This window comes from Corvus moneduloides, chromosome 10 (assembly GCF_009650955.1).
Source record: "Corvus moneduloides isolate bCorMon1 chromosome 10, bCorMon1.pri, whole genome shotgun sequence".
In the NCBI taxonomy this organism is placed as follows: domain Eukaryota; kingdom Metazoa; phylum Chordata; class Aves; order Passeriformes; family Corvidae; genus Corvus; species Corvus moneduloides.
In genome coordinates, this window is record NC_045485.1 from 26,924,007 (window position 1) to 26,943,800 (window position 19,794).

The 19,794-nt window shown below is 54.9% G+C and overlaps 1 protein-coding gene across 3 annotated transcripts in view; it reads right to left on the minus strand.

The window, feature by feature from the left end:
* Positions 1-19,794, minus strand: part of KCNAB1 (potassium voltage-gated channel subfamily A member regulatory beta subunit 1) — a 61,880-nt gene that overhangs the window by 20,830 nt on the left and 21,256 nt on the right. For all 3 annotated transcript variants that reach the window (XM_032119807.1, XM_032119808.1, XM_032119809.1), the window contains exon 2: positions 3,940-3,983. In XM_032119807.1, coding sequence (XP_031975698.1) covers positions 3,940-3,983 — 44 coding nt within the window. The remainder of the gene's footprint in view (positions 1-3,939; positions 3,984-19,794) is intronic.

The following is a 19,794-nucleotide window of genomic DNA, read 5'->3' on the forward strand; positions in this document are numbered from 1 at the left end:
GCTCCACTCCCCTTGGAAATCAAAAAAAAAGGCAAAGGAAGCACAAGGCACATTTGGCATTTCAAACAACAGCCAAGGATGATTCACAGCCTCAGCCAACACACGCACTGGGGAAGAAAAATATACTGGAGAGAGAGATGTGTTTTTCAAATTGCTCCTTTTCCCCATTCCAAGTTCCTGTCTCTCTCTCTCACATATCCCAGCTCATGGTTTACAAAGGCATCCCCAGCCCCAGGACTCAGGGGCAGACACACATCCCACTCCTGCCCCTTGCCTGTCACCTTGCTCCCTTTTGCCTTGAAAAACAGTTTTCCAACTGGATATCCTCACCTTTAATGGGAATTCCTGCCTTAAGCCCAGGTTTGGCTCCATTTCCCTCACACTCTGAGCCCAGCAGGGTATGATGCTCAGCGCCAAAGCAAACCCCACCCCTGGACAGTGCCACTGCCAGCAGGAATGTCACCTCTGCAGGAGCAAAGGGCTCCTGGCTGAGCCCCACAGCCTCTGCTGCTGCTGCCAGCCCCGTGGGATGCCCGTCCTGCTCCTGGCAGGGACGGTGCCACACGGAGCTCTGGCACGTGGGGCTGGTGCTGAGCACAGAGGGAGCCAGGGCTGCGCAAATATCATCCCCAGAGCGAAGGGCAAGAACAGCACCCGACTCCTCAGGGCTCACAGAACACCAATTTCTATAGCCAGCTGTGAGCTTTTGTACATGGCTTTGTCCTGCTCATTTCCTTGCAGTCAGGGCCCATCACCTCGGTGGAGACAGCCTCAGCATTCTCCCAAAATCAACGGGAACCCACAGGCAGGATCCGCCCTCAACTAAACACGTAAAAGCGTGACCTTGTTTTTCCCTGGGACCACAAGCACATTTTGGATCCAGCATCAAGGAGAGAGCCTCACACCATCCCCAGGGCCAGGCTGTGCAGATCCTCAGTTAAAGGCTCACCTGGAGGAAACTCACCCAAAGGAGGAGCTGAAAGCTCAGCCCAGGCAGGAGCAGGACACTGGGATACTGCAGGAGCTGGGTCCCAGCTCCATGGGAGCTCCAGTAACCCAGGAATGATGCTCAGCCACTGCTCCGAGGGGCTTGGGGCCCTTCCCAGATATCCCTGCCTGGGAAAAACACTGCCAGCACCTCTGGCAGCACAGGCAGGACCCAGCAGAGGAGTTCACTCACACGTGAGCCGGGAAGAGCAGGACGTCACTGAAGGGTCCCCGCTGCCTCAGCCCTGCCCACCTTTGATTTCTGCCCCACTTCCCATTCTCCTCCCTCTTTTCATCCTGCAGGATGAAGCACACTCCCACCTTGCTGAGATTTTGCCAGGCTTTTGAGGAAGACTGCTGAGCCTTCAGAAACTTTAGTGAGCCCTAAATTAGATTTTCATGCTGCAGAGAACACCGGGAAACACATTTATCTTTTGAGGAACTGCAAGAGAGAAGCCACTTAGGAAAGTCAGATACAGCAGCACTCGGAACAGACACCTGATGGATCTGCAGAGGGAACGGTGGGACAAGGGGGATGGTTTTAAACTGAAAGAGAGGAGATTCAGATCAGATATTGGGGAGAAGTTACTCCCTGTGAGGGTGGGCAGGCCCTGGCACAGGGTGCCCAGAGCAGCTGGGGCTGCCCCTGGATCCTTGGCAGTGTCCAAGGCCAGGCTGGACATTGGGGCTTGGAGCAGCCTGGGATGGTGGAAGGGAAGAGAGCAGGACGGGCTTTAAGGCCCTTCCAACCCAAAACAAAAGGTGCTGTGCTGCAGGAGAAATACCTGCACATCCCAGGGAATTTCTGGGTTTCAGGCGTTCCAGCTCCCCTCTCCCTGATTCCTGCCCACAGGGCAGGGGCTGCAGGGCTCGCTGTGCTGGAGCAGGAGGAGGTGCCCAGCAGCCTCCCCAGCCCCCCTGTTCCCTGCACAGCTGCACTCACAAAGGCTCAGTATATTTAGATGCTGCTGCAGTTCCACCCGCTTGAAATCAACGGAAAGCTCTGCAAAATTGTTTTTATCTTTTCCTGCTGCTACTTCCTTCCCGCGGCTTTTCTCCTCCACCACAACAGAGCAGCACTTGGGGAAGCTGTGAGGCTGATAAATAAAACCTCTGCACAGACAAGACAAGTCCTTTCCAAGGCTGGGGCTATTTTAACCAGAAGAGCTCTTGGCAGAAGGGGCCTTGTTTCTCCGACTTGTGGTACAGGGTGACTTTCACAATTCCCTCCAGTTTAAAATCAAATCCCAGAGAATGTTGGAAAAATGGGCTGACACCTGCCCTGTGAGCAGCCAGCCCTGGCAGGGATGGGGCTGGAAGGATCAGGCAGAGCCCAGGTCCTCACCTGCTCCAAGGCAGCGGCACCTCCTCGCCCACCTTGGACCCTGGGAATGCTCAGCCCTCACCAATGGCACCTGGGCAGGTAACCCTCCCAAACTTATCCCAAACCCTCTCTGCTCTCAGAATTTGTGCTCCTGTTTTCCAACAAACAGCACCAAGACCTTATTTTTCTGTCTGAACAGCCCGAGCAGAATAATCACAGAACCATGGAATGGTTTGGGTTGGAAGAACTTCAAAGCTCATCCCATTCCAGCCCCGGCTTGGACAGGGCCACTTCCCACTAGACCAGGTTGCTCTGACCTAATAATAATGTAATTGTTAAATAATATTATTATTGGGATTCTCAGGGAAAATTCCAGTAACTACCAAGCCAAATTGCATCCAGGATGGAAATCTCCTGATGACTAAAGCCAAGCATGCCATAGGTTGTGAGTCTATAGACAGCAGTGTTTCCCTGAAGTGCTCCACAGGTTTATGGCTTGGTACAGGCTCCTTGGATCTGTGTGTACATTAATTGATTTAAATACTCTGAGTAAGTGTAGCATGAATGTTGCCATCTCAGATTCATAATTAGCTTAGATTCATAATTAAGCTACTGTTGTGCTTATAGCAAATCCTATTGAGTCACTTTATAAATGTTAAATTAGTCAACTGATTAAGCCCCGCTATTGTTGTGTTGATCAGGCATTGCTAAATCTTTCAGACCTAAAGCACTGATCCCGTCTGAGGCTGAGTTTGGCACCGGGGCTGCTCTGAACCCCAGGACTCAACAGGAGGGTCTCCTTCCCCCTCTGCATCCCCACCCTTCTGTGTGCCAACATCCCCTTAAATCACTGCACACTGATTTTAACCTGATTTTCCCTCAAGTGCTCTGTCTGTGTAGCAATGAAATAAACTCTGCCATCAAACTCTATGATTTTATAAATTTGTATTAAACCTGGGTTTGCTGATGCCTTTCTCAGTGGTTCTTCAAGCAACCTAAAGTGGAGCCTCCACCTCCCTGTGGCAGCACCTCTGACCTCCCAGGAACAAGGAACGGGGCTGGAGAGGCTCTGGCAGCCCAGAGCATCCATCCCTGGGGGGGTTCCTGCACATCCTGGGGGCTTCACGCTCCTGATGCTCAGCCTGGCACTGTGGGAAGGAGCTCACAGTGAGCAAACAGCCTCCTCCTCCCCACAGCCCTGGGGACAAAACACAGATCTCTGTATTTCAGGCACAGAGCCCCATCAGGGCGTTTCTGGCCTGAGCAAAGCCAGCAGGAGCTCTCCATGGAGCTCACACGAGCTGAGCAGTGCCCGCAGCTGCCCCTCCTGAGAGAAAACACGGAGGGGATGAAATATTGGTAAGGCATTCCTAAGGCATTCTGTGGTGCTGGAGTCGGCGTGGAGCGGGGATAACGAGGCACAGGGCGGATGAAACAAAGCGGAGCTCTGCCCCAGCCCGGGCACATCTCTGAGCCCCGGCCGGCACTCGGGGCTCCTGGGGACACCCACACGGGATCCCCGCAGGCTGCCCCTCACAGGGAGCGGGCACAGCAGAGGGTTTCACACCCCAAACCCTCACACAGCTCCCCCGGAGTGCTGGGCTGCGGAAGAGGCCAGAGGTACTCACCCAACCCGAGGCACGACACTCTCAGCCCGGACTTTCCGAGGTTTCTGGAAGGAAAAGAAAATAATTAGAAAATACAGTTCAGCCCTCAAGGCACACAGAGATCAACCCCATGGGAAGCCAGCAGCTGGAGAAGACAAGCCACTGCTTTTGTCCAGATCCTGTGTTTTCCTCCCAAAGGGGCAGATCCCCCACAGTGGGATCTGAGCACCCACGCTGGGCAAGGGGGGATGTGCTGCCATCCTCCTCCCTGAGTACTCAGGGCTGGGAATAAACCCAGATACACTCAGCTGTACCTCACATCCAACACCATCTGGGGTCCCACAAATCAGGCACAAACATTCCCCGCACTTCCACAGAATCCCAGAGTGGTTTGGGTGGGAAGGACCTCCCAGCTCATCCCGTTCCACCCCCTGCCACGGGGCAGGATCAAGGTGTAAATTACTGACCACCCGTCTGCCTTCTGCTGCAGAGCACCTCAAACAGTCCCTGAGCTCTTTGCAGCTCCTGGTGAGTTATTTGAAGCCAAATAAAATAAAACAGAAGAAAAAGCCCTGCTGGCCCCGGGGCAGGGTCAGGGAAGGGATTGGACAAAACACCCCAGGTTGTGCCCTGTGCTTTCAGCTCGTCCCATTTTTCCACACTGGATTCCCTGGCTGTTTCAGGTGTTCATTCCTCTGGCACAATTTCCCACTGGAGCATCCCTGGGAGGGGCAGGAGGACCAGCCCAACACCAGTCAGACCTTGGGGCAGGAGTGCCCATCCTCCCACCCCTCCAGAACCCCTTAATGCACTGCTGCACCCAAAATTTAGTGCTGCTAATGGGAATTTAAGATGCTGGGAGGCACAGGAACTTGACCTGCAGGTCTGTTTGAAAAGCTGCAGCTGCATCTCCAGCGCCACAAGCCCCCAGGCTCACAGCACAGCTGGGGCAGGCACTGACCTCGTTTTTTTTTTTTCTGTTCTATTTTTTCTTCTTTATTCCTTTTCTATTTTTCCTCCCTTTTTATTTCTTCCCAGTCTTTTGAGAGCAAGCATAGCTGGACCCTGCCCACCAAACCCATCCATGCCCAGAACTGCACAAACGATGCCCATCCTCCCCAGCACCACTGGAACCCCTGGGAGGTTCAAAGGCAAAGCCCCAGAGTTGCAGCACGGTGGGCAGGAATTCCACAATTCCAGATCCTTGGGACTGGGATCTCCGAATTCCTTCTGGACACAGCCCACCCACCCCGTAATGCTCCTTGGAGTCAAGTGCTGCTGTTCATTCCCACACAGATTCCAATTATTTTATAGGAGAGGGGGTTTTAAATCCTATTTCTCATTGTTCTTTGCTTTTCAAAGTCTGGCTCTGTGGGCACAGCTCAGCCATGAACTCCTCTCTCCACATAAATATAAATATATATCTACACATACACCCTTTATAGATAGATCTGCACATATATATTCTTTATACACACCCCTTAGCTATGTGCACATCCTTTACACATAAACACACACACACCCCCCTTTAAATCGGTATATTCATGCACATACCCTTTGTGTACACCCCTTTTTAACCACACACACGTATTGCCACTATCTGCATGCAAGTACAGATCCCCTCCAAACACCCTTTTGTATAAAGACCTATATAAATGTACATGTATGGACACACAGTGAGTGAATCCCTGTGGTGCTTCCCCGCATTTGTAGGATTCACCACCCCGGCACTGGGGTCTGAGCCCAGACCCCAATGACTGTCCTGTCCTTCCCCACAGCTCCCCTGTGCCACAAAGCCACACCAGGGCTGGTGCCTCCCCACTCCAGAGGTTTTTTGGGGTAAAACACATCGGGATTTGCTCCAGGGAGCAATACCCAGCTCTGTGAAGAGTCTGCTCAGCCAACAAATCCGGGCAGAAATGTTGTGTTTGGATTTCCAGAGCTCTGCCATTTGCTCAGCACACACCTGACCTGGATATTTGGAACACTGACGGTGGGAGCCAATGCTGGAAATGCCAAATCCCTGCAGGGCAAGATTCCTCCTGCACGGGGAGCTGGGAGGCCGCTGGGCAGGAGAATTCCTGAAGCCACGGCCCAGCCTGGAGACATCCCCAGGTGTGCTCCCATCCCTGGGAACCGCCCTCGGCCACACAGGAACAGGAGAGCACTGAGGCCACAGCAGCACGGGGAGCCACCACACCAGCTGTGAGCTGGTCACTCTGGGGTGCCTGGGCCCCAGCACGGACCTCGGGCTGTGTAAGAGCTCCCTGAGCCCAGCACTGCTTCCTCCAGCAGAGCAGGAATTTGTCTGGAATTTGTCACTCAAGACCTGCTTCTCCTCTGCCTCCCAGAACAGAAGAAACAAACCAACAAAAACCCCACAAAAATACAAAAACCCACCAAGGAAATAGTTGGGTATAACCCACATTTGCAGCGATTTTGCAGCGCCCAGGTGGATGCATACGGAGATGTATCAGACACACACAGACAGACACACAGACACGTGCCTGCAGCTGCACAATTGCCAAGTGAAATCAATGGGCTGTCTCTAAGTAACGGGGCAGTAAAAGCTCTTCGAGCTTCCACTGCACTAATTCCAGGCTCTGAGACAATGAACCAGCTCCGTCCCTGCAGCTGAACTGGCAGCAGCCCCACAGATCCCTGAGCATGGCTGTGCTGGGAGTGGGGCTTAGAAGGTATTGGGAACAGTGATGGGAGCAAATCCCAGTTCATTGGGAGCACATCCCAGTTCGTTGGGAGCACATCCCAGTTCGTTGGGAGCATATCCCAGTTCGCTGGGAGCACATCCCAGTTCGTTGGGAGCACATCCCAGTTCGTTGGGAGCACCTGCTCTGGCCATGCACGGCTGAGCATCCTCCTGGAAAAACTGCTGGAGTGCCTGTGCCAGGCAGCTCGGGGTGTTCACCTGGAGGAGAGAAGGTTCTGGGCTAAAGGGAGAGGGACCTGGGACAAGGGGGAATGGCTTCCCACTGCCAGAGGGCAGGGATGGGTGGGATATTGGGAAGGAATTCCTCAGGGTGGGCAGGCCATGGCACAGGGTGCCCAGAGCAGCTGGGGCTGCCCCTGGATCCCTGGCAGTGCCCAAGGCCAGGCTGGACATTGGGGCTGGGAGCAGCCTGGGACAGTGGAAGGTGTCCCTGCCCATGGCAGGGGATGGAATTGGATGGTGTTGAGTTTCCCTTCCAACCCAAACCATTCCATGACTGATTTTTGGACAGCAATTATCAGCCTGTGCACATGCCTGCTGCCCTGGTCACCGGTCTCTGCTCAGCACTTGCCAACACCAGGGTGGGAGATGGGTCCCCATCCCCAGCCAGCCCCGAGCATCCCCCAGTGGTGTCCCTGACACCCAGACCCAGGCCAGCAGAGCCCTTTGCTGCTGTTCAGGTCCCAAGGGTGTCATTCCATCCCTGAGCCCCAGCTCTGCCTCCCAAACACCCGGCACTGCCACTGCTCCCGGGGTTATCCTGCTGCTATTGAATCACTCTTCCAGAAGGAAAATTCCAGTTGGAAGCCAGTGCAGCCAAGGGGTGGAGCAGCCATCAGAGAGGACCAAGCAGGAGCCTCCGGTCTCTGAGGATCGCTTTGCCCAGCCAAAGCAGCTGATTAAAAGTCAGCTCTGATGCCTCCTTTCCTGGTTTTTCATCAGCACAGCAATCATGCTTCTCCTGCTGGGAGTCCCCTATGCTCTGCAGATGTGGAGCAATGATTCTGCTCCCACAAATCACTGCCCAACCCACAGCACCCAGAGAGCACCCAGAGTTTATCCGCTGCTGTGCCCCATCCCCACAGCCACCCTGGTCCCCTTCGCACAGCTCCTGCCTCCCAGTCTGGAACTGCCTCCTTTTCCTTGCCCTTTTCCCCACAGTTGCACCACAAGCAAGGCCTGAAGGTGTTCAACACCTCACCTCTGGGTTCTTTCAAAGGCAGAGTCCAAAGCCAAACAGCATCATGCTGGTGTGTGCCCAAAGCTGGGCTACAGCACAGCCTGGCCACTGGAGAGGCCTCATAGGGGATGGGATGGGGTGGGGAAAGGGGCAGGAAGGAGAGGTTTTGGGGCAGACAATGGGGCAGCCCCTCTCAGTGCACACAGTGGAGCTGTACAAACCTCGCTGAGGTGACCCAGCTCACACAAACCTCCAAGGCAGGACAGTCACAGCCCCCTCAGCACACAGAGCCACAGGGCACTGGTTTACTTCGTGGAGAGAAGAGACACCCCAGCCTTTCTGCTGTTTGTAGCTCTAAGATGTATTTTCAGCTTAACTGCAAATCTTTGCAGTCTCCTTCCCCAGGGAGCAGCCTTGGGACAGGTGAGTGCAGCGTCCGTGCTCTCCTGTCCTGGTGCCCGGCACCGAACAGGGGACAGCGAAAGCCGAGGGGACTTCAGTCCCGCCCAGAGCCCAGCTCTGCAGGTGGGTTTAGCTCGGCTCTGCCTCGCTGGCAGGATCCAAGGGTGACATTTTCCCTGCACAGCAGGAGCCGGGGCCGGCACCACGTCCCCGCAGCACCAGCGGCTGTGCCAGATTGGCGAGCGCGGAGCGAGGCTCTGAATCACGGCAAGCACAGCCTGGGGCCCTGGCACGCTGTTAAAAATACCCCGAGCCACCACAACAGCGTCGGGCAGCGCTGACATTTCCCTTGACTAGGCTTTTCCAAGCGCGGCACGTCATTCCCGAGGGATCCTGCGGGCGTGGGGCAGGAGCTCTCCGGGGTGCCGGGGCAGCATCCCCGGGAGCTGCCGCCAGATCCAGCCTGACACACGTGCCAGCGGCAGGGAAAAGGCTGGGAAGGAGGTGTCAGCACAGCCCACGGACAGCGGGAATGGATGGCACCTTCCTGCCGGACAGGACCCTCTGGATGGTGCAGCCGCAGGGCTGGCCACCCCCCCGCCACACAGCAGGTCTGCAACGAGAGTCACAGCCGTGCTTCTCCTGCCACATCTGTGCCCGCTCCTTCCTCATCCTCCTCCATCACCCGCAGGCTCAGAGCCTCCGTGCCCAGTGCTTGCAGGGATTTTCCCTGGGATGAGCTCAGGTTTTGGCCTGGTGGGCAGTGTCCCAGCTGGGCACCAGCTCCGCGGCTGCAGGGGCCGCTCCAGCAGCACAGAGACCTGGAAAACTTTGCTCAGCTGCTGCCAGCCCTTCCCAGCCTGCAGCCAAGGGGAAAGCCCCTGCCTGGGCAGCAGGTATCACATCCCTGGGGCTCAAAGGCTCTGATTCTCCCTGCCCCCGTGACTCATTCCCATTTTCCTCGTTTCTAGCAGATAACACAGCTCCTTATCAGCAGCTCAGCCCGGCTGGGGACCACACCTGGCTCCCCACAGCCCACCCTGGCTGCTCAGAGGAAAACCACAACCCAAACCCACCACAGCACCGAGTCCTTCACACACGGAGGAAATGCTGCTCAGAAGAGACACTTCGGTTCTGCTGCAGAGCTGAATAAGCCCGAGTTAATTGTTTTATTAAATGTAATGGGCTCAGGGGCTGACACCACTCGGTGCAGGACAGGGAGGCAGCAGATCCAGCCCTGAGGACACACTCAGGGCTGTAAAAGCCTCCAGCTCCTCAAATCTGGGGGAAAACCCATCATTTTGCTGGTTAGTCTCTTAACTGCAAGCAGATGATGGGCAGAACAAGGAAGACAGGACAGAGATGCATTCAGGTGGGAGTGCTGGGTAAGGAGAGCCCCGTCTGTGTCCAAAGAAAGCACCAGGGCCCAACATGCACACAAAAGGTCAAGGTGACAATTTTTGGCTTCAAGAACCCCATGGTTCAACACCAGGATGTCAAAAAGTGACACAAAGGGAAAGGGAGGACTAACACATCCTGCAGCAGTACATCTGGGATAAAACCTGACAGCAAAAAGAAGGGGGGAAATATCACAGGTTTTCAAGACTCTTTTAACTAAAGTTAACATTACACACAGTCTTATCTTCCCACCGGGCCACATTACAAGGAAAAATCCCCTGGGATTGGGTTTCACCCTCCCTTGCTCCTGGGAAGTAGATGCTGCTCAGAATCCTGCCTTAAACCAGCAGTGCCCAGCTTAGTCCCAGCCTAAACTTCCTTCAACACAGGGCAGCAGCGAGGCTCGTGGAAGACATGGAAAATTCCCAGTCCTCCTTTTGCCTCTTCCCTCACCCCATGCCTCCTGCATGGGTTTTATGGGAATTTGGAGTTGAATTATTCCCTGGGAAGGGTGAGGGCTGACTGTGCAGGCAGAACTGAAGGAGAGCTAAAGGAATGTGTAATTTATATATGTACATACAGATGTGGGATGAGCCCAGAGCAGAGAGCTCCCAGGGAAGCAGGCACAGGGATCCTGGGGAGCCAGGAGAAAGGAGAGGAGGACTGGAGAGCAGCGAGCCATGGGGAGGATGAGGCTCAGTTCTGGCAGACAGAGACAAAGAGAGGATTTAGGAGAAAAAGCCCAATGTGGCAACGTTTCTGTGACCACCCACTGCTGAGGCCACGTGCCCAGCAGAGCCCTGCGGTGGGACACCGGCACTGCTGGGCCCGGGGTCTGAGCCAAGAGGCTGCTCAAATAAAGCAAAGGGGAAAAAGTGGGGTAAAACATCCCCACAAAGGGTGCTACATGGCAAGAATGGGGCTGTCTGCTGTGGCACGGAGCAGAAAGCAATAGTAATTGTCCAGTTGTAATTAATCCTGCAGCAGGGGTATGGGTGAGAGCCCATCAGTGGCAGTGAGTGCTCTGTAACACTGGGCTGAGGCACCCGGGAGCAGCCCCAGCAGCCAGCCCAGGCACAGGGCAAACCCCTCTGCCTTCAGGCAGCAGTGGGGAAGGGCAGGTCCCCCCTGCAGGAAAACCGTCCCCATTAAACTACCACACGCCTCTGGATCACAGGGTGCTGGGAGAGCAGCACAAACCCCCCCACAGAAACACCACCAACACCCACCCCTTCCCTGGCAGAGATTTATGGCCTGAGACACCTGTGCTGCTTAATTACCTCGTTAACCTACAACTGGCTCCTCTGTCCTTCAGGGACAAAACAATTACAGCACAATCCATCCCGTTTATCCAGGTGGGGATTTGCTTCCCTTCTGCCCTTCTCTGGCCCAGGGAGAGTTTGGGTTTGGCCACATCAATTAACACCCCCCTAAATCAGCCCAAACCTTCCCTTCCAGTATTCCCAGCTGGAAGGGAGCAGGACAACCATCCTATTTGCCTGTGTATCCATCCATCTGCCTGTTTATCTATACATCTATCCAGCCATCTATCTTTCTATTTATTTATCCATCCTTCCATCCATCCATCCACCCACCCTTCTATCTATTGATCCATCTATCCATCCATCCATCTCCCCATCCATTCTTTATTCACCCATCCATCTCTCTGTCTATCAGAAATGAGACAGACAAGGAGAGAGAGGTTTTTTTTTCCCCATGGAAAAACAGAAGTTTTAAATAAAATCTCTGCAATAACACATACAATGACTAAAACATTTTCGAGTCCACACCCACAGAAGAATCACCAGGCTTGGGAGAGCTCCACAGAATTCAGATAAAGCTGCTTTTGGCTTGTTCCAAGCCTGGTTTCATTGCCCTGTGTCCCTGGTTGTGCCCATGGCAGCCAAACTCTACCAAAATACAAACCCGCGGGGACGGTCCCAGCGCAGCAGCCCGGGGTAGGTGACCCCCAGGGGACCCCCCACACACCCCCTCAGAGGTGGGGGACACAGCCAAACCGAGGAGATCATGGCACGGGTTTCCTGTTATAAACTGCAGAGAGTTTGTCTTATTGCTACAAAAATAAGGAAAAAAAAAAGTAAAAAAGTCACTGCTCCTGACACTGGTGGTGGGAAAACAACGTTGCTTAGAAACATCCCCATCAGGGCTCCAGAACCGCTCCTTTCTGTGCAGAAAATGAATAAAATATGTAATTTATTCCCTGAAAAAAAGAGGCTGTTTCAAGAGACACCAAAATCCTGATGAAAGCAGAGACCCTCCCCATCTCCCTCTCCCGCTGCAGCTCATCCGATGGCCCTCACCTGCCACCTGTGGAGTAGGGACCGTGACACCTGGCTTGGCCTTGGCCCCAACCCCATTCCTGCCTCCTGCAGGGGAAAATAACAGAATCCCTGAATCCCAGAAGGGTTTGGGTTGGAGGGACATTAAAGCCCATCCAGTCCCACCCCCTCCCATGGGCAGGGACACCTGCCACTACCCCAGGTTCCTCCAAGCCCCATCCAACCCGGCCTTGGACACTTCCAGCTTCTCTGGACAGCCTGCCAGGGCTTCACCACCCTCTGAGTAAAGAATTTCTTCCTAACATCTAATCTAAATCTCTCCTCTTTTTGCTTAAAACTGTTCCCCCGTGCCCTATCACTACATGCCTGCGTTAAAAAGTTGCTCTCCCTGTTTTTTACGAGCCCCCTGCACGTCCCGGAAGATGCTAAGCTCTCAGCTCGTCCTGACACCTCCAGCATATCCATTTGTCACGATTCATGGGGCTCAGGCTCGCCGGGAGCCGAGGGTGAGCCCGATGGAGGTGCTAATTCTCGCCTTTCATTAACTTGGGTGGTCTCCTGCTCCCAGGGCTGGGCTCCGTTTGTCTCCCTCGGCTCCGCGAGCCCAGCGCAGCTCGGGCAACCAGGAGCTGTCCCTGGGCCAGGCTCCGGTGGCAGGAGGGTGTCTCTGAGTGCCGTGGGTGGCAGGAGAGGCAAATAATGCTTTCTGTCTCTCATTTTGGGAACAAAACGCTTCCCAGCACGCACAGCAGTTCGCACTAAATTACCGCCCGCAGCCGCGGTGATTGCAGCGAGCAGAGCCGCAGCTTTGGGCTGGTTCAGGGACTTCAAACCCTTCTGCACCGCACGGATGCGGGGTGAGGGGGGTCTGAGTGCCCTGGGACACCCGCAGCACCTCGGGCAGGGACAAATCACAGCACTCCAGTGCTTGGGGGGATGCCACAGAAAGTGGTCACTGCTGGGGAGAAATGGTTTAGTGAGGACGGGGTTAAAACCTTCACTAATGGAAATAAAAAGGGTGGGTTTGACCAAACCCTGCTGAGCAGCTTTCCTTGCCCTGGCACAACCCACCTTCCTGCTTGTCCCTCAGAAATACTCCCTGTTTCTAAATGGAACCTGTTTCACCCTAATACAACCCAAACTGCTCCCTACCATCCATGAGAGACGGCCCAGCTGAGATGTGCCCACAGCATCACCTCATCCCCACAGTATCACCTCATCCCCACAGCGTCACCTCATCCCCACAGCGTCACCTCATCCCCACAGTATCACCTCATCCCCACAGCGTCACCTCATCCCCACAGCGTCACCTCATCCCCACAGCGTCACCTCATCCCCACAGTATCACCTCATCCCCACAGTTTCACCTCGTCCCCAGAGCGTCACCTCATCCCCACAGTGTCACCTCATCCCCACAGTTTCACCTCGTCCCCAGAGCGTCACCTCATCCTCACAGCGTCACCTCATCCCCACAGTGTCACCTCATCCCCACAGTTTCACCTCGTCCCCAGAGCGTCACCTCATCCTCACAGTGTCACCTCGTCCCCACAGCAGCCCATGGCCCTGGGACCTTTGGTGCTCAGACCAAGGCAGCATGTCTCAGCAAAGGCTCCGTGTGGGGACAGAAGTCAAGACAGGTTCAGACCATAAACCTGCAGCAGAGAGTCAGAATCACAGAACGTCCTGAGCTGGAAGGGCCTCCCAAGGATCATCCAGACCAGCTCCTGGCGCTGCACAGGCACCCCAGCAGTCCCACCCTGTGCCTCCCTGAGAGCATTGTCCAAGTGCTTCCCGATGAACTTCAGGTATTTACGCAAAGCATCGACTCTCAGGAATTTTTTACCTCTATTCTCAACTGATGACAAGCACAGATAAACATGCCAAGCTGCAGCAGCTGGACCAGCGTAGGTGGCCCGACTTGTGCAAGCTGAAAACACAGATTTCTTCCCTTGCTTGAGCACGTGCATCCTTCGCTTTGCTCTGGCATTCAATCTGACACCTGCGCTGTGTGACTGTGCTCGTGTTTGCTGCTCGGCAAACTGCTTTGTGATCTCCTACCTGTTACAGAAATAAAAGAGAGTCTGATTTGGACCACGTGCTTCGGTAGCAGTGAAGGTGCTCCTGGAGCAACGCTGCTTCCCTGCTGTGTCAGGGTAGGAGGAGATGGATCATAGAACCCCAGAACGGTTTGGGTTGGAAGGGACCCTAAAGATTATCCCATTCCGCCCCTGCCATGGGCAGGACACCTTCCACTATGCCAGGCTGCTCCAAGCCCCATCCAGCCTGGCCTGGCACACTTCCAGTCCATGACACAGTCCCAGGTGTCTCCCTGTGTACAGTCCTCACCATGCAGGTCCTGCAGCACAGAGCAGTGATATTCAGGATTAGGTCAGTGATACAAAATAGGAAAGAAAACTGCTACTCCTGGAGTTAACTGCAGAGACAAAACAGGGCAGTCCTGATGGGCTGGGGAAGGCAGGAGGTGGCTCCTGGGCAGTGGCAACCCAGCTGGGCCGCAGGAGGGGCAGCCAGCCCAGGCAGGGATGGCACAGGGGACAAGCAGGTGCCTGAAGGGCATCCAGCCCCCGTTCCCTGGCTCCCTTCTCACTTCCCAACTCCTCTCCCGTACTCGTAGGGCCACCGGCTGCGTAGGTGGTCGCCTCAGCTGAAATTCCCCAGCGTTTTTCTTGGCTGCATCCCCACAGAAGTTGCAGATGACGCATTAAAATGTAGATAAGGCAGAGGAGATGGGCCTGGCCCAGCGCAGCCCTGACGGGTGCTCGGCCCTGCCCGCGCCGGCCACGGGCCTGTGGCCGCCCTGAGCCCTCTGGCCGGGCACGGAGCCATCGCCCAGCTGGGCACACCTGCCCAGGCAGCCCCTTGGCCACAGCTGTGGCAGCTGCTGGGTCACCAGGTGGGGACACCGCAGCGGGAGCAGCGCTGGCAGCGGCGTTCCCAGGGGAACAACTCCTGCTGGAGGGCCCCATCCCAGCGCAGCCCCCGCCGCGCTTCGTCACCATCCGATCCCAGCAGCCAGAGAAAAACTCTTTGTCATCCTGCAGCCAGGCTTTTAAAGTGTGGGATTTCAAATGTCTGAGGGAATTACGTTATCCGTGAAAAAAAACTTGATGGAGTCAAGTTATTTCCAGGAATAAGAGGAACAGGGAGAGCTCCATCCCATCTGTGCGCGGCGGGATCCGCAGCCCCCCATCATCCCACGGCGGTCCCCAGCCCCGTGGTGCTGCTGGGGGACGCACACAGAGCCAGCAGCCTGGGACACGTCCTGCCCCTGTCCCACTGACCGCACATCCCACGCTTTGGAGTCAGTATCCGAGTCGTGCCTGTGTGCAGAGGGCACAGCCAACAAACCCCACAGGGCTGAGCATTACAAATGCCATTTTCCCTCCTTTCAGTGCCACCTCACACTCAAAGAGGCAAAATAAAAACAGTAAAAGCCTGTCAAGGGGTTTGCCTTCCCCACCCCTTGACCCACCTTGGAAAGTATTGGTCACTGAGCTGAAGTGGGTGAATAAGCTGGAACTGGAAAATAGGTGCTTTCTCCACAGGCAAGAGAGGCTGGTTCTGACACAATCCTGAGGCTGGGGAAGGGGAAGGAATCTGAGCAGTCCCAGGATAACTCTGGGCTCTCAGCACAGCCCAGGGCAGTTCCATCCCATCTGCATCTGGAAGCACCCACAGCAGGGATGGCCCAGGAAGGGGAGACTTCACTTTGGAGGGGCAATTTATCCTTGCAACAACATTCAGGTAACAGCAATTTGCAGGAATTATTATAAAAATAAGCAGCCTGAGGTAGGGAAACCACTGGGGAAAAAAATGGAATTTATGTTTTGATTACTGTGCTGGACTTCTGCTTTTTGACAGAGAAAATACGTTTTTTGAAAGATTTTAAGTATTGCTGAACAAGGGCCTGGAGTGACAGGATAAGAGGGAATGGCTTCCCACTGCCAGAGGGCAGGGATAGATGGGATATCGGGCAGAAATTGCCAGGTTGGACAGGGCTTGGAGCAGCCTGGGATAGTGGAAACTGTCCCTTCCCAAGGCAGGGGGTGGAAGGGGATGGGCTTTAAGGTCCCTTCCAACCCAGCCCATTGTGGGCTGATTTGACAGCTCCGAGAAGCAGCTGCAGCAGTTTCACAGCCAGCACAGCTGAAGCTGCTTTTCTGTGTCGGCTTTTATGGCAAATTCAATGCCAAAAGGAAAATATAGGTATGCCATAAAATTTTTATGACTTCATCCTCAAAATATCTCCAAAGCAGCTTGTTTACGTAGAGGGCACGTTCTCCTGGTGATCTCAGGAGCTCCCTCAGGAGATCCAACAGCCCCAGCCCCGCTCTCCTCCCCCGTGCACAGGCACCATCCCATCTATCGCACCCGAGGCTCTCCACGTGTGCTCCATCCAGCTGGATTTAAGCTGCTGGGGGCCCTGCATAGACTCTCACACCAATCCCGCATCTTGTCACCAAAACCAAGGAGAAACCTGCTCCAGCTTCCCTCTGAGGAGAATTTCTTATACATTTGGATCCTCGAGGAGCACGTCTCGGATTGCCAGGGCAGCGGCTCCCTGGGAAGCAGCAGGAGGGGGGGAATGAGATGGGCTTTAGGGTCCCTTCCAACCCAAACCATTCTGGGATCCTGTGAACTTCTAAAATGGGTTTGTTCAGGAGCAAACCCCTTCCAAGGCTCCAGTCAAATGCTGACCCCTGCAGAGGGATGGAAGGATGGCCTGGACACCCTGAAGAACAGGGCCGGGACACGGGACAGGCCACAGCACCCAAATCTACCCCTCCGCACCATCCAGACCCAGACCCAGACCTTACATCCAGACCCTCCACTGACCTTACATCAACATCCGCCCACCACCCAACGCCACCAGAGCCCGCCTTGCTGGGTGTTTTCCAAACACTAAAGCAAGGGAAGCTCTGCTGGAGCAGCAGCTGTGGGGACAGGTCCATGGCATGTCCCTCCTCACCACAGCGTTGGGCACACGCCGGGCCCCAGGCACAGAGGAGAGTCCCTGAGCCACAGCAGAGACTTGTCACCCTGGCTGTGACCTCTGGGCTCACACCCACTCACACCAGAGCATTTTCCTTTCCTCAAAGACAATTAATTTCTTAACAAACACATTCTGCAGAAGGCGTTTTGTAGAGTTAGTCTGAAATAAAAATAAGCACACTCAAAACTCTGATTGGATTTTGCCAAAGCAGCCAGGCTAAAATAATACATTTTAAATGTCTTAAACTGTGCACTTCCCAAGTAATTAAATTACAGCGTTCCTGCACGACGGCTTCTCTCCCATCCATTTAAGCATTAAAGTTGTCAGGCAGCCTTGAGATGGAAAATACCAGGCTGCAGGGAAGGGTTTGGGAGGAGGGTGGAGCGGGGTGAGTTTGAGCAGCCGTGGGGCAGGGACGTGCTCCAGCCACCAGCACCAGCCAGAGAGGTGCCCCACACAGGGGACAGCCACCCACTGCCACTGCCCAGAGAGGGCACACGGGTCTGGGGGCACGGGAGTGGCAGTGGTGATGGGGACAGCCACCCGTGGGCGACAGGGAGAGTCATCCACGGGTGACAGGACACCCACCCACGGGTGACAGGGACATCCAACCGTGTGTGACAGTGACACCCACCCACGGGTGACAGGGACACCCAGCCAGGCTGCTCCGTGCCCTTGCCCTCCCCGTGCTCCTCGGCCAGGGTGGCTGTGGGCGGCTCCGTGGCTCAGCCCCCACAGCTCCGCTGCATTATTTAAAAGCCTCCTTAAAATATCATCGTTCTGCTTCCGCTTAAGCAGAGCACCATGAGAGTCATGCTCTTGGAGCACCACTTGTCCTTGAATCCAGTCCTGCCCTCCCCATCTCATCGCTCCCCCTCGGGATTACAAGGGGGGCATCGCCTGCAGAGCCGTGCCCGCTGCTCCCAGTGCCACCCGCACCGCGGGCAGGGCTGTCCCCAGGGCGGCCCAGGGGCTGGGCAGGAGAAACCCCTTGGGCTGCATGTGCACAGGGCTGGGCAGCGCTGCTCCAGGGCCAAAGCCACGCTGGAGAGCCGGGAGCAGCCAGAGCAGCTGGGCAGGTACTGCAAAGCAAAGCCAACTTTGCTTTATCCGACACCTGGAAGAGGAGATCCATCTCCGCTGCTCACACCAGCCCGGGCACCTGCAAAGTCCTCATTTATCACGGAATCCTGGAATCGCTGAGGTTGGAAGGAGCTGGAGGATGACAGAGCCAGCCCCGAGGCAGCACTGGCTGCACCGAAGGCGGCAGCCAGGGAGGAGGGTGCCCTGCCAGGTCCCGTGCACTGCCCTGGATTCGGAGCGCAGCTGGAAAATGAATGTGTGTCCAAACCTAATGCTGGTTTAACACTGCAGTGTGATGAGAGGGGAGAAATCCAGACCCCACCAGGCCCCGGCCTCACCTCGGAGCTGCAAACTCCTGGGGAGCCACTGGGAATGCAAAAGCAGCACAAATCAGCAGATTGTGTTTACTCAACTGGTTCCTTTTTCTTCCCTTTTGAGTTATTCCTGCCTCCTTTGTAGCCATTATAAGCTACTGTCCTGGGGGGAAAAGCATTGTGAATTCAGCATAAATCCATTCTGTTCACTGGATTAGTCTTAATTTGCAGCAAGAAAATGAAGATCAGGCGATGAGCCATAAAAGTCAGCCTGATGTGGAGAGTACTGAAACAATATGGAGCTTGATATCAAAATAATTGTACCATTTGCATGTGAGAGTTTAAAACTGCTCATAATTGCAGCAAGACTTAAATAAACCACAGTTTCCTAAATATGTGAGGTAGTTATTATGGTTAATGCTTGGAAAAAGAAACGTGGGGAAAAAGAAGACACAGCTCCTGGAACACTGCTAAGAAATACCTGCTTCCACTTACACCCCTTGGCAAGCACAAGACTCAACTCCTATTCCCAAAGGAATTCTGCAGCCCAAGGTGACCTGGGTGCATTTCCCAACCCATCAGGCTGGGGTTGGTTTGGCCTCCTCCAAGCCCACATCCGTGGCACAGAGTCCAGGACGCCGCGTGCCTCGCAGGGCCATTCCAGCGGCAATAATACCCCGATGCCACAGAGGGAATTTGTGTTTTAATAAAATCATCCTTGCTTCCAGCCCGTGGGTGACCCGGGCATGTTCAAAGCTGTGGAAGGAACCGCCGGGGATGGTGGATGCTGATGGTGCTCACACCCGGGGGCCCTGCAGGGCTCCAGCCCCTCCCAGGCTGAGATTCCTCCTGCTCTGCCAGCGCTTGGCAGCTGCACCAGGAACCCCTCCAGGAGGGGGAACAGCTGAGGGATGTTCCATGGGATCATAGAATCATCCCAGGTTTGGAAGGGACCTTAAAGCCCATCCAGTGCCACCCCTGCCATGGCAGGGACACCTCCCACTGTCCCAGGCTGCTCCAAGCCCCAGTGTCCAGCCTGGCCTTGGGCACTTGGGATCCAGGGGCAGCCTCAGCTGCTCTGGGCACCCTGTGCCAGGGCCTCCCCACCCTCACAGGGAACAATTTCTTCCTAAAATCTCCTCTAAATCTCTCCTGTTTCCCAGGGGATGAGGAAGAAAGCAAACTTTACTTCTCAAGGTTTATCTGCCCAGATCACCTTTACGTAATTCCAATGTCAGCAACTTTACTTCCACAGATTCCTCCCTGTACCTTCACCATCCCCAAATGCTCAGCTCGCCCCAGATTTGAAAACCATGCTAGGGAGGGAAACTGTTTTCTGCCCTCCCTTCTTCCCCCTTTACTCACTTGTTTTTCAGCTCTTATCTTACAAACGTTAGCAACACTTCTCTAATGATGGAAGATTCTCACCCCTTTGGGTGGGAAGGATGGGTTTCCTC